This window comes from Neophocaena asiaeorientalis, unplaced genomic scaffold (assembly GCF_003031525.2).
Source record: "Neophocaena asiaeorientalis asiaeorientalis breed wild unplaced genomic scaffold, Neophocaena_asiaeorientalis_V1.1 scaffold742, whole genome shotgun sequence".
Classification (NCBI taxonomy): Eukaryota; Metazoa; Chordata; class Mammalia; order Artiodactyla; family Phocoenidae; genus Neophocaena; species Neophocaena asiaeorientalis.
The window spans coordinates 310,680-325,297 of NW_020173724.1; the positions used below are offsets into that span (position 1 = coordinate 310,680).

Sequence of the window (14,618 nt, forward strand, 5' to 3'; positions counted from 1 at the left end):
ATTTGCTAAATCCCACAACGCTACTTGTCCCTCCCCTTTCTTCATGCTCACATCCAGGATTGGCACCATCATCTTCTCTGCACCACCAGTGGCTGACAACACCCACTCCACCCTGCAGAGCCCTCCTTGGCGGGTAAGCTGGAAGGGTAGGGGGTTGCAGGGCACCACCGACTTGGTGCGCATTCACCCCAGCCCTGTGGCCATAAGCCTTCCCTCCTCTCATTGCCTGGGTTTGATCCATCTCAACCTTCACCTCCCAAGAGACCTCTGACTACCCCATCAAAAGAGCAACCCGCTTCACCCTGTTCCTTCCCACTCTCCATCCTCACCCCTTTCTCCTCTTCCCTCCCTGAAAGGGACAATAAACATTACTGTTACATAAACTATTTTATTTAAATAAAATCAGGGGCAGACCCTTTTCCCCCATACACACAGGCACATGCATGCACGCACGCACGCCCACGTCCTCCCCCTTCTTCCCTCCCCCCATGGCCACCTCAAACCTGGCGGTTCTCATCATGACCAAACTGCCTCAACCCTGGGACAGGGAGACACCTTCTATTCGAAGGCCTGCTCCTCCGCCAGTCAACGGCAGCAGCACACAGGCCTAGGCACAAGTTCTCCTGTCCAGAGTCCAGCTCTCAGCCCTCCTGGGGTGGGACAGGAGGATCGGTGCTCCCAAGGCACCTAGATCCAGTGTGGCTTCCCTACCTTTCCCCCGCCCCACGCAGCACAGGAGTACCACCAGACACCTGAAGCAGCTCCCTATGGAGGGCGGGTTCCCTCACCCCAGGCCAAACCTTCCCCATATCAGTGGAGGCTCTGCAGCCAAACCTGAGCACCCCCCAAGGGATCATGGACTAGGTACTGTTTGGTTTGGGGAAGAGCGAGGGAGAGCAATTGAGCACCAAGTCCCCCAACTCTACCCTGCAGGAGGATGCTGAGATTTGGTTCAGCATCCTCTACCCAGAAAAAGTAAACTAACCTAACTCCACAGCAGGAATGGCAAGGCCTTCAGCCATCAGGACCTCACTACATCTCCATCCCCCAACATGGACTCACTAGCACCTTGGCAATGTTAAAGACCCAGCCAAGCTGGGGAAACACCACACACACGGGAGTCTGTTTGGAGTTGGTGGCGCCCCCTTTATCAACGATGAGATTGGGTTTCACCTTCCCTGACACCAGTATCCCTCAAGTCCTGCTTTGAGGCACACATAGCAAAGTGGCTTAGGTCATGAGGAGGGAGCACTAAAGGGATGGGTGGTGTCTTCCAGAGTCCCACAGTCCCACAGTGCATCTTACATGTTACACACAGGCAGGCTGGGACAGAGGACTGGGGCGCTGGGCTGCTAGGAGGGCTCGGCAGCATCCCTGCCACTCGGGACCACTCGGGAGATGGGTAGGTGGGAGGGGCACCCGTCCATTCACTCAAGCTTGGGGGGACCAAGATGCCAGGACCCAGGTCCAGCGCCCACCTTCTCTGATGGTGTCCCTGTGCCTTCTAGACAAATTTCCCTGAGGGGAAAAACCAGACAGATGGAAGAAGTCAAAAAGAGGGCAGCAAACAGTATCAGACTGTGAGGGGCCAGCAGGCGGAAGGGAGATGTGAGAGCCAAAGACAAGCCTTCTGAAAGGGTAAGGCAAAGAGAGCTGCCACCTGTCGGGGGCAGGACAGGGTGAGGAAGACAGGACAGACTCAAGACACAGCCAACCTGACCTCTCTGGGGGAAGCGAGAGCCCGAGGAGAGGGAGCTAGGAGCCTGGAGGGCCCTCCATGGGCCAGTGGTGGTTAAGACTGTACCAGCCACCCTGAGCACAGGGCTACAGGCTGACACTGCGCTGGTGGCGGCCACTACGACCCCCACTCCGGGGACCCAGCTCCTGGCCATCCAGACTGGCGTGGTCTGAGAGGCCCCGCAGGTGCTCCACGGAGTCGCACTTCTGCAGGTCTGAAGCCACAGTGCGCAGGCTCAGCAGGCTCAGCGTGTCCGTGTCGGGGGCAGGGCCAGGCCCCAGGCTGACACCCTCCTCCAGCCCCCCGCCCTCGGCCCCCTCGATGATCCCGCTGTCCCCATCCTCGCCACCATCAGGCCCGGCCTCGGCCCCCACTGGGGAAGAGCGCAGCTGGCCCGGGGGGTGAGGGAGCTGGCCCCGGCGCCGCGCATGAATCTGCTCGCTGATCTGCTCCAGGTTGCGCAGGGCGACTGAGTAGCGGGTCTTGGCCTGGGCTACCTGCTGCTCCAGCTCTGTCACCTTGGCCTTGTGCTCCTGCAGAGGGAGGGTCAGAGTCAGGTGACCCTCTGGGCAACTATCCGAGGCCCCTGGAGCTGCCAAGTCCTGTCAGGCCCACTCAGCATTCTGCGCTGGGGTCTCCCGTCCCAGGCCCTTGGCTCTGCTCACCACCAACCACTAATCTGCAGTGCTCCACCCAGCCTCTCTCCACTCCTCCTCCTCCTGGGGTCCTCCTTCCCCAGCAACCTTCCCTGCTCCTGCCTGACCTTCCGGGGGCTTCCTCCCAGGTCTTCATTCCCACCCGCTCTTCCCCCTCTCCCCATTGTTCCTTTTCCCTATCTGGCCGATTCCTTTGCCCCATTCTCCCCGGTCTCCCCCAATTCTCACCTTTTCTCCTTCACCTCCCTTCTCTGCCAGCACTTACTCCCTAACCCCACCTCCCACTCCTGCGGGGTCATTCTGAGCACACCTGTTCCTCCGCACTGGCCTGGTGGATGGCCCAGAAAAGCAGATTGGTGTCCCCTCTACCTGCCCTCCCTTTCTATGCCTGCCCCCTCCCCCATCCTCCGTCCACTCACCCTCCCCCTCTCCCACTCAGCTACCTCCAGGATCTGGCTGAACTGGGCCTTGAGCTCGAAGTAGGGGCGGCTCTTGCCAATGGCCCGCCGGAGGGTCTTCTGCAGGGCCTGAACCCGAGCCTCAGCCTGCTGGCACAGCCGTGTCACCCGCTGGTGTTCCCGCTCACCACGAAGCCGCTCCTCCTCGGCCTCATTCACCTGGCCCAGGTGGGATGGAGGGCACACATCACTGAACTCGGTCCCACCCTCCTGCCCCTATAGCCTGCTCAGGCTGCCACTCCAAATGTTACCCTGGGGGAGATCCCCCACTGCAGAGCCTGGAGAGAGCACTGAGCTCCCAAGACACAAAAGAGAACAGTGAGTCCTTGTACCTGCCTATTGTTACCTGTACCAACCGCCTCTCAGGTTCGTTGCTACCAAGAGGTGCCGGGGCCCTCTGGACCACTTGTGAGCGTGTAGGGAATGTCCACCTGTGAGCACATCTGCCACAGCCATGGTCCTCAGAGAGCCCTCAGTGCTGGGGGCTAGGGCTGGGGGAAGGGAGGAGCCTCACTGTGGGGAGCCACAGCTCTGCATTGAGTTCTCCAGGTTTCTGTGCCTGAGCAGGTAGCAGGCAAGGGCTCCAGCCACCTCATCTACCAGGACCAAGGGGCTGACCCCGCCTACACACAGTTTCAACAACCCCTCCCTCGGTATCATGCTCTCCTCTGTGTGAGTTCCAGAGTGGAAGTGGAGCTCCTGCTCCGCGTGAGGCCATGGGCCTGGACTAAGGAGCACACAAAGAACCTCAAGACATGACTACTCCTCAGGAGCTGACACGTACTGCTACAGACTAAATGTTTCTACCCCCCCCAAAATTCTTATGTTGAAATCCTAACCCTGAAGGTGGGCCCTCTGAGAGATGATTAGGTCAAGAGGTGGGAGCTCTCACAAATGGAATTAGTTTCCTTATAAAAGAGGCCTTGGAGAGCTCCCTAGCCCCTTCGGCCATGTGAGAACACAGTGAAAAGACAGCTGGCCATCTGGGAACCAGGAAGCAGGCCCGCTGCAGACACCAAATCTGCCTATGCCTTGATCTTGAACTTCCTAGCCTCCAGAACTGTGAAAAATAAACATCTGTTGTTTAAACCACCCAGTCTGTTATTTTATTGTAACAGCCCTAATAGACTAAGACACTTGCCCTTTACAAGGTGAAGGTGGCAGACTAGAGCTGATGCCAGGGATCCTCCCACTCCCTGGTAGCCATACAGTAGCTAGGGAATAATACACAAATCGTACTTCAAAAACCAAGGTACACTGGCAGAGCTCAAAAGCAAGAAAGGGAGAACATTCAGCAAATAGAAGCAAGGGGTCACAGCTAAACATAACAAAAGAGTGTTGAATCCAGAGCAATCAGCAGGAATGAACTATTTGGGTTAGTCCCACATCTGGAGGCAAAGGTTCAAGAAAAACCCAGAAAGACATTCTAAGTCAGAAGGAAGTGTATATGGGACACACTGGAGGCCAAACAGGGCAGAGAGCAAGGACCAGATTTTGCCTGAAACAGAATCAAAACGGAGGGAAATCTGGAGTGGAGGAGAGAAAGGACTAAGGAAGGTGACAGGATGCAGGGAAAGGAAAGGAAGTACAGGAACTGGCAGGAGGGACCTACTGGCAGTGCCTGGCTCACCTTGCAGGTGGCGTGGTTGAGCATCTCCTGCCACGTGGGGTCCAGCCGGTTCTTGTCAGCCATGACGCCCTGCTCAGCCACAAACACCATCTCCCGGGCAGCGTTGTGCATGCTCACGGCCCGCTCATACCGCAGTGCTGCCTTCTGTGTCTCCTGCTGGGCCTGGGGGGAAAGGACCATCAGGATAGGGAGCCTCAAAGGACCCCTGGTTGTCCATGGAGACCCACCCTGGGCAAGGACAAGAGAAGGAGGAAGGCCCACTGCAATGTTGGCTTCACTTCCCAAACTGCACTAAGAATAAATGCTGAGGAAGTAAAATTCTATGAAGAATATGTTGCAAGGATATAGCTCAGAGAAGAAATATATGTAGAAAAAGAAGGATATTGCCAGTGGAGGGTGAGTGTGTGAAATCCAGCAGTCTCGAAGGCTGCTGGCCTTTTGCCCTAGGGAGAACAAAGAAAAATCCACAACCTTTAGTTGGAAGGTGGTTAGTTGATGGTTGAGACCATCAACTCCAGTCCAGCAGGTAAACTGAATGAAATAACCAGACAAGTGCTTGGAGATATCATCACAACCATATTTACCAAACAAAAAACTGGAAACAAACCTAAGTTTTCAGTTACAGAGAACTGGTTAAACGAATAATAGTACATCTAATATAAAGAAATATTAAGAAGCCCTTAAAAATAATGGCAAGTATGGGTATTTCTTGACATGGAACCATGTCCTAATATAATAAAGGAATAAAAATTGTACATATGTGATACTATATTGGCAGGATATATACCAAAAAAATTTAAGGAATTATTTGTGCTATATTAATCACGTTTTTTATTTTCTATGTTTTATGATGCTTTGATATCTTGGAGGCCTTGCTGGCTCTCCTAGGGCTGGCTAATTCCTAGAGACACACTCCTAGGAACGTGAGCACACTTTTCATATGCAAATAAACCAATCCAAAGCCCATCTATCACACAGCAAGCCAGTATTTCCCCTGCCCTAAATCACTGAAGGGCCAGGACCAGAAAACTAGAGACCACCCCTATAGCCCAGAACCTGCCTCAATTATTCAAACTAGCCAATCTTAAATTGGCTCAAAGTTGCCTACCCTGCCCTACCCATTCCTTCCCATGAAAACCACAATAAACGCTCTACAATAAAAGCTCTAAGCCAAGCTTTCCCCTCACATTTTCTGCCTCCTCACCCACTCAGAGCCCATGTGGCAGGTCCTTTTCTCTTAGGAACTGTTAAGTCATAAATTCTTCTTTGAAGGCAGCTGTCTCTGTGTCTGTCACCTTACCATACTTGACTAAACAAATACCAGGTTCAAAAATCATGAAACATGCATGTGGTTGGATTTGGGGAAATATCGGTTTTCTTCTCCTACCTTGTTTTATAGTTACAGGTTACAATTACAGCCTTCCAATAGTGAGCCCACATTATTTGTGCAATTGTGCAAAGAAAAATTTAAAAAGAAGGAAATGGGTAAAGGAGTGGAGGAGCAAACAAAGAAAAGAGAGACATGAACCAAGGGGAACAGAAGAGGAAAAGAATGGTGATCTATCTCGCACCCCATACAGAGATAGAAGAGTACAGGGCCAGGCTCTGCATGCGGCCCCTACCTCAGAATGTGGGTCATACCTCCTTAGCCAGCCGCCGAGCTTCATAGTAGGGCCGGGCCTTCTCGATGCAGCTCCCCAAGTGGGAGCCCTGCGTGTTGAGCTTCCTTGCTGACTCCTGCAGGATCCTCCGGTAGGTGGTCCTGGCCTCCTGGCAAAAGGATAAGGACATGGGCAGAGGGAGGCATGCGTGTGGGTCCCAGCCCCTCTTGTTTGCCATACATGCCTCTTCCTCTGCCACTGTACTGAAAGAGGAGGGAAAATGATGAAAACACCTTTGGAAACAGCCCAGGAGTGTGAGGAAAAGGAGCAACACTCACATCCAGCTGCAGCTCCACCTGGTTGATCTCCTCGCTGGCCTGGTTCAGATGCTCCAGCTCCTCCTGCCAAAGAGGGGCAGAAAGTTAGAGCAGTGGAAGTAAGCAGCCTCACATGAACCAGGCAGGGCAGGAGCACAGTACACAGAGGGAAAGCCCAGCCAACCAGGGAAGTGAAGAAATGCAGCAGGAGGTCATTATCAAATGCCTCCTGTCAGACAGAATAATATATAGCCTCCTGTAATCCTCACAATTCCACCTCTAAACCCCCATTTTAAAGATGAGAAAATTGAGGTTCAGAGTATGGAAAACTCCTATGCACACAGCAAAGTGGCAACAAGCCTGTGCTCTCTCCATTAGACTGCACCACCTCCTCCTCGTACTCCAGCCAGGAGTCGTCTCCTTCAGAGCTAACGGTCTCTGTCCCAGAAAGGACAAACCCGATGGGCCACTCACTCAGCATACTTTTACTACACACTTATCACAGTTCATCACCATGAGACCTGAGGATTCAGAACACAAAGAGGTGGCAGCTCCGGCCCAATAAGTAAGCAACAGGCCCTCAGTGGTGAGGGGTGGGCATGGTAGGGGCTGGGAATCAAAAGGAGAGCAGGTGCCCAGGGAAGGCAGATTATTGGGTGAGAAGCCAGAGGGGCTGTGGCACAAGGACAGGATACTAGGGCTTCTCCCAATGGCCGGGGGAACGCCTCAGAGACTAATGCCACCTGGTGGTTTAGGAAGGCAGAGATGGGCAATGTAGGGAAAGCTTGGAGGGGCCAGGGAGACAAAAGTGGAGGCTGTCTACTGTAGTTCTCCAGGTGGGAGAGGAGAGGGCAGACCCCAGGGAAATACAGGATGCAAAATCATTAGGGCTTCGTGGACAATTAAGGTCAAGATTAGAGAAGAACGCATGGTTCAAGAGGCCTCTAGGCCTGCTTGGGCAGTGGTGACAGGACCCCAGGTAGATCCTGTGGGAGGGAGGGAGAGAGAGGCTCAGGAAGAAGTCACCAGACACGCTGGCTTGAACGCCTCACTGGTCCCAGGGCTGGCAAAAGAAGCAAGCCACCCAGGCCTTTCAGTGGCAGAGAGCAGGGAGGGTGCTGGCCTTGAGTATCCTCCCCTCCCCTTGGTCAAGTTCCTGGGGTCCAGTGAGCCAATGACACTCCTGAGGAGGAGCAATACCCAGAGAGATGCCTGATGCTTAGCTACAGGATCCTCCTCCAGGAGCCCTGCAGCCCCTGGACAGGCCAGCAGTAGCCAGCATGGTGTCTGCTTGCTGCCCATGGCCCAGACACAACCTGCACTTGGTAGTGAGTGACACTGCCATCACCGCTCTCACACCTCATTTGGCCCTTCCAACAACCCAGTGTGTGATCCCCCTTTAGTCCTTCTATTTCTATACCGCATCTCAAGCCCTAAAAAATTTGAGTCAGCAAGTAAGAATCTAAGAAACCAAGTTATGTGCTCTAATTACAGTATAAGGTAGAACACAAAGAAAGAAACATATAACAAATCCAGGAATGTGAAAGGCTCTGGCTATTGGCCCACAGAAGCAGGCATGTCTTTCTATACAGAAACTCATATCCACGAAGCACCTCCAGCAATTTAAAAAAAGGCCTCCTGTTGACTCTGAGGTCTGCCCCGCGGAGTCACAAAGCTCTTTCTAGCAGGACAAAGAGACTGGGGAGCAGAGCAGGCTGGAGGGCAAGGTGGGCAAGGGGGTGGGGGATGGGGGCAGTCCGGCTGAGGCAGACCCAGGGCAAAGCAGAGCAGGAAGCCAACAAGCAGCCAGGGCTCTGTTTTGGGCCGCTGGCAACACATTCCATTTGGCCTGCTCCACCAGGGGACTCCTGGCACCCGGCTGAAATGGAATTCAAGGAGGATGAAGTCTGAGTCAGCGTACATCATCCATCAGTGAGCCTGCAGCCAGCAGGGAGGGAGGCCTCCTCAGACCACACCGGGCGCATTCCCACGATGCCAGGCCACTGAGTCAAAGGCACGGGCGCTTGGGCTACAGATGTTCCTGCCCAACTTGTGCAAGCCATTAAAACACTCAAGCCCAAAATGGAGCATAATCTCATAAACTGTGAATCACTATGTTGTACACCTGGAACTTACATAAGATTATAAATCAACTATATCTCAATTAAAAACACTCAAGCCCACAGTCATCAGCAGGGCCAGGGCGATACATGACCCAAAGACTCAGAAATAAGGTAAAAATGACTGCCCAGAGAAAGCTAAACCGACACGTCAGATGACGCAGAGATTGCAAAGTCACTCTGAGGAGAAGCAGGTGAGTGAACACATCTACTTACCTGAGGAAAGAATGTGCCATCATAAAGGGGGCTGAGAAAAGTCATAGGAGAGGAGACCCAGGCCCATCCTAGTACAACCCTCCTTTATTCCTTCCTGCCACTGGGACTTTGTCTCTCTCAGAAAGCTGAGGACCAGCCTGGAGGCCTCAGAGAAGTATGCTGAGGTCAAGACACAGAGACATATCCAGTGGACTTCCCTGGGGGGCAGCACACTCCACGCAGGCCTAGAGCTGGCCTCTACCTGGCTTCCCTCCAACTTCCAGAAGGATGCCACCAGACAAGGAGGCACAAGCTGCCTGCCTGCCAAGACTCCCCACCCCCCACATCAGAAAGAGCCTTGCCCTAAGGGACCATTTCTGGTAGTTGAGAAAATACCTGAATAGGGTCTCCACCTTTGGGATATCCTTGGATCAGTGGACTCTCACAGGCCACAATTAGAAGCACTTCTCGCCCCACCCAGAAGGAGAATTCACATATCTGGGCACAGCTCAGGAATGGGTGCTTTTAAAGTTCCCTGGTAGGCTCTGATGGACTGAATGCACTGATCCATTCAAAGTGCTGAAATATAGTATCAGGATAACATGATCTCGTACACTGTCAACACTAAAAAGAAACTCAAAAGACACATACCCCAATGTCTTTCTCATCCAGAAGAGCCCAAACCCAGAAGGTCTGAATGCCACCGGCCTCCTCCATGAAAGGTACCCCTCACACCAAGCTGCCTCTCCCACATGGCAAGAAGATGCTGAATGCCTGCTGAGGTCAGAGCACTGGCCCAGCTTCATCAGCGAGGGAGGCCTCTACAACATGACCTTGCCATCCTACGTAGCCCACAACACTCCACAATGTGCCCTCCAGTTTAGCAAGAGAGACTAAGGTCCGCCTGCCCCTCTTGCTCCAGTAACACTGCAAGCTCACTGAAGGCGAGGTGAATCTTACTGCTGCTCAGTAGTCTCCAACCCTCACAGAGCTCATACAACAGAACCGTCTATGATGATGGAAATGTTCTACATCTGCAACTGCCAACAGCACCTGGGGAACTGCATTTTTACTTTATTCCTAGTTGATTTAAGTATCCACAAGCAACTAGTGGCTACTTTACTGGACAGCACAACATGAAAGCTGCCTTTTCATACTACCACCTTTGCCTGTGTAGGCAATGGAAAAATACACAGGAGCGACTGAGCAAAGAAACTGCAGTGGATTCTCCTCTGGAAGGGGGCAAGGAATGTTGCAGAGGGGCGCATGAAGGACGACAACCACGCCCTCCTCCCTGACAAACAGAGAGGTCTCTTTCTCAAAGGCACAACCTATGAACTTTCATCAAAGACAGGCAAAAAAAAAAAAAAAGACAGGCAAAAGAGTTTGTGAAAGAAAAGAATCATAGCACTATGTCAGAGCAGAGCAGAAATGAGCTGAGCAAATCAGCTAGACCAACCCTTCACTTTACAGATGAAGAAACTGAGGCTTGGAAAGGTTGCATAACTTACATGAAAATCACAAATCATCCGGCCAGAGGCTGCTTGAATCTCAGCCCAATGCTTTTTTCACAACTTGTTTCCTCAGTGGACAACACATCTATATAGAACTAGCACGAGAAATTGAGCTGTTCTCAATACAGTGCCCATAAAACACAGCAGAAATAAATTACTAACTCATGTCAGTAAACAAATGGCTCATTACTGCTCCACTATAAGCACAGACACGGTTTCTCCACACACATCCTGGGAAACTCCACCAAGAGAGAGCAGGAAAGATGCTAGGACCAGCTTTGAAATCTCCTTGACTCACTGAAGTAATCTAATAAAGGTCTGTTGACAGAGAAGCCCAGGAATGAGAGCCCCAGGACGCTCTTGCTCACCTACAGAGGTGTGAGTCACCTCCACATCAGAACCCTGGAGATGCTACCATACCAAATGGCAGACTCAGGCCCCAAACACACAGGAGCACCCTGGCCCTCACCTGTCCAAACAGCTTCTCCAGGAAGCCCTTCCCTGCCACTGCCCAGAAACACTGAAATCCAGCCTCATTTGGCCATGCATCTACTACACATGGTGCCTGTCCTCCTCCCACACTGCTCTGAGGTCTCCTTCACAAAGTTCTGCCCTTCTACCAAGTAGCCTGTAAATGCTCCAAGGCAACAAATCAGCTCTTCCATTCATTTGACTGACCCAGCATCCTCAGAGCCAGAAATCTGTATTATTAAGGACTGACCACAATTGATACAACGTTCTGAACACATCAGATTTCCTTACAGGCCTAAGCCTGATGCCACCTTTATAAGACATGAAAGGTCTCAACTCTCGCAAATATGAATGTCCCTGGGAGGCACTGACGAGAAAGCAGGAGAGAGGAAAAGATTCAAAACTGCCTCCCAATCTCAAAGCCATCTTCTCTCACATCCCACTCATGCTACATCTCTGAGCCAACAGCCCCTTTGCTTATTTGGAAAAGAAACAACAGTTCTACTCTCTACTGACCTAAAGTGTGCTTCCTGCATCTACTGCCAATTTGTCACTTCACTTCATCAGTGAAGCCTTCAGCAACACACCCCAGGCACTCAGGCCGGGCCTTTCTCTGTACTCACACCGCACACAACTCTTTTCGCGCTTGTCACACTATACTGCAATGATTTGTTGACAAACTTGTTTTCCTTTCCTGCCTGTGCACTGGGAAAAGAGTAAGTCTAACCCCTCATTTATCTGACAGCTCTTCAGAAAAGCTGGAATCTAATCTCCCTATCTCTCCCCCAGCTCAGTCTTCTGACCTGTATTCTAGGATCCAGTTCTTCTTCTTCTCTTGGGGACAATTTGGCTTCACTGCTGTTGCTTCCACCTCCTCCAGGCTCCTCTGCAACTGGGCTCCGTGGGACTTCATCCTCTACAACCTCAGGCCGAAGCTCCCCCTGTGGGGTCTCCCGCCCCCCTGGAACCTGCCTGAGTTCAGCCATGCTGATGGGGAGAGGGCACAGCCCTATACAAAAAAGAGGACTGACATGCTGGGACCAGGGCCCCAGCTTGGGGCTTCCTGGGCTCTGGGTGGCAAGAAGAAGCGTTTCTCTTCTCAAAGGGTGGAAAAGAGGGCACAGGAAGAACCTCACACTCGGTTAGAGGCCGAGATTCAAGTTGCCGGTGGGGTCCCAAGAGCTATAGCCTTGTATGTGCAAAAGTCCTTCCCTCCCCGTCACGGGGAGTCCACCAGAAGAGACCCGGAGCAACAGCTCCGAGGCAGGAGGCAAAGGGGGCCTGGATCCTGGGCCGAGGCCTGCGAGGAGGAGCACCATTCGGGAGGGCGGAGGCAGGCGCCTCCAGGCTGTGGTGGCAACTGGAGAGAGAAGGCTGGGCCTGAGCAGAGGCTGCTGGATGAGAGTCTCTGGGGAGTTGCTGGGGAAACAAAGGCCAAGTACATGGTCAGCATTCGAACGTCGGCCACCAGCCCCTTCCAACCCCCCAGCCTCCGAAGAACCCGGCTCCCTTCCTCCCACACCCCCACATCCCGACCAACCCCCTCAACTTCTTTCCCGCGTTCCAGGCTCTCGGGCCCCAGCCCCTCCCCCACCAGCGCCTTCCAGACTTCCCTCCGCACTCTCATCCTCTCCACCGTCTCCTCCAACCCTCCCCGCTTCTGTTCTGGCCGCCCCATTCCACCCCCACCCAGCTTTGCAAATCACCTTGTAACCCCCAGCCCCACCCCACCTCCTCTTCTCTCTCTAACCCTGTGGACAATCCGAGCCTCCCATCTCCAACCCCGCTCTTCCTAAATCCCAAGGACCCTAGCCCCAGACCTCCTACGCAGCCGGGCGCAAAGGCACCCCTCTTCTCGGCATTACCTCAGTTTACCTTCCCGTGCGCGGACCTTCTCCACTGCGAACAATCTTCCCCCACCCTCCCGCAACAAGCCTGTCCAACCAAGTACAACAAGGCCGCGAGGAAACGGAAATACATCATCCTGTAGCAACGCCCTCCTGCCCTCTCGCCCCTCCCCCTCACGCTCGCCCGCTAACCAGGCCACATCTGGATTCCCCCAGCACTCATCCCGGCCCGGCCTTCGGTTTCCGTACAAAATGGTGCCTCACGGCGCTGACGCTCACCTGACGTTGCCTCCGGCCCATCCTCCACCACTGATAAATGACATTGAAATATGAGAGGGTTGTGCTGAGAAAAACTAGGGTGGGTAATGGAAGTCGAGAATCCCTGGTGAGTAAGGAAGTGCTAGAAATAAAACGGAGATTGGACCATCGCCTCAAAGAGATTGCTGCCATCTTACTTTACGGCGCTGGGTTCTGGTTACACCCAAAGCCACTTCCGGCCTTGCCCAGGAAGTCGGAAGTGGGCTTGTGGGCTTGTGAGCTTCCGGCCGTAGCAGTCATCGTCGTTCAAGGCAGGCGCGAGCGGACTCTGCTGCTGGGACGAGGGGTAGTTTTCCAGGAATGACTGTCCTCACTCAAGTGAAGTCAGCGGTGCCCTTAGTTCGTAACGGGGTCTAAACGGCAGCTCTGATGGGTAAATCTCTCCTGCCGGCGTCCCCACCATGGCCCCAGCGCTGCACTTCGCCAGCCCCTTCCCGAGCCAGGCCCTGTCCCACTGAACGTCATTGCAGTGGGGTCACTGATTACCCCATGAACACTGATTAGAAGTTTAGTTAATCTGAACTCAGTGCTCTCGTGCACCCTGCTCAAAAGCCTGCGAGGAGGAGGAGTTTGTTTACATGGCTTTGTGTATCAATGAAAGGACCTGACCTAAAGTCATCACTTCTGAGTGTCGCCAAGAGAGGCCTAAGGGGAAGGCTTCAGGATGGATGTTTTATTTTTGCAAAAGACCTAACTTCCTCTGAGGTGAACAAGTCAAATGGACTGAATTTTTCCTTCTTCCGTTTGGAACTCCTCCCTACATCCCCTTGCCCCATGAATAACCACATCAGGGAAAAAAAAACAAAATTTTTTTAAAGATGTAGAGCCAAATATATTTTTTAAGTGATTTAAAAGATGTTTTTCAACAAAATTGGAAATTTTATTTTTTAAATTCTGGAAGTGATTTTTCTCCAGTGAATCAGCGAGACCCTAACAGTTCTAAGTAGACAGATCTGATGGATAATGATGCCTCAGACATATCACATTCCTTTTTGTTATTAAGGTGCCGTACAAAAACCATGAAAATTACATACAGAAATCAGAAACTACTTATTTGTTGTCTACCAGTCTCATTAATTTTGCAAAGCTGGAGTTTCACTGTAATGGTTCTATTTAACCTACCATCTTCTGTGTACCCTAACCTGAATTTTCTAAACCTTTCCTGTTCAGCACTACTACAATATCTATTATCCTTATATTTTGTCGCACAGCATCTTTTGCCTGTGCATTCATTCCTTAGCAGGCATGAGCTTCAAGTTGTCACATATCTGTTGCATTTGGTGGGAAAACATCTTAAATACATGTAATGCCCAGACTGCTCCTAGATCACATCCTGAGGTTCAGTAGCCTCCCTGATGTCTCCACTGGCCTCCCCCAGGGTTAACTCTCACTCACCAAGAGCAAAAGTGATCTCATCATGTATAGATTGTAATATCCCCAGCGGTTTTTCTGCTGAGTTTGGATAATGTTTCAGGTAGCAAGAGGTTAGCTTCTGAGTCACCCTTGTCCTGGGTTTCCTCTTACTTCTCTGACCTGTTGGTTAATTCCTTCATACAGTGTGTTTACTGAGTGTCTGCTACATGCCAGGCACTAACAGCATGTGACTTATAGTCTGTGGTGCTCATTTTATAAATTGGTGATATTCAAACTAATCACAACTCAGAAATATGTTTTACCTTGCAACCTAGTATACATATATGTATGTAAATATATTCATAACAAAAGTTTCGGGAAAAGATCTTTACTCAATATG

At 52.0% G+C, this 14,618-nt stretch overlaps 1 protein-coding gene across 2 annotated transcripts; it reads right to left on the reverse strand.

Moving 5' to 3' along the window:
- Positions 1-372: 372 nt before the first annotated feature.
- SH3BP5L (SH3 binding domain protein 5 like) lies at positions 373-12,972 on the reverse strand. 2 transcript variants are annotated; one of them, XM_024750701.1, is made up of 7 exons: positions 12,827-12,972; positions 11,504-12,119; positions 6,422-6,484; positions 6,124-6,252; positions 4,483-4,644; positions 2,838-3,011; positions 373-2,271 (listed from the first exon to the last, which is right to left on the reverse strand). In XM_024750701.1, the coding sequence occupies exons 2-7, from the start codon at positions 11,684-11,686 to the stop codon at positions 1,825-1,827; spliced, it is 1,158 nt and encodes a 385-aa protein (XP_024606469.1). In that variant the 5' UTR covers positions 11,687-12,119; positions 12,827-12,972; the 3' UTR covers positions 373-1,824. The 2 variants fall into 2 exon arrangements, with proteins under 2 accessions (XP_024606469.1, XP_024606468.1); XM_024750700.1 differs by lacking the exon at positions 12,827-12,972 and adding an exon at positions 12,566-12,674.
- Positions 12,973-14,618: the final 1,646 nt, after the last annotated feature.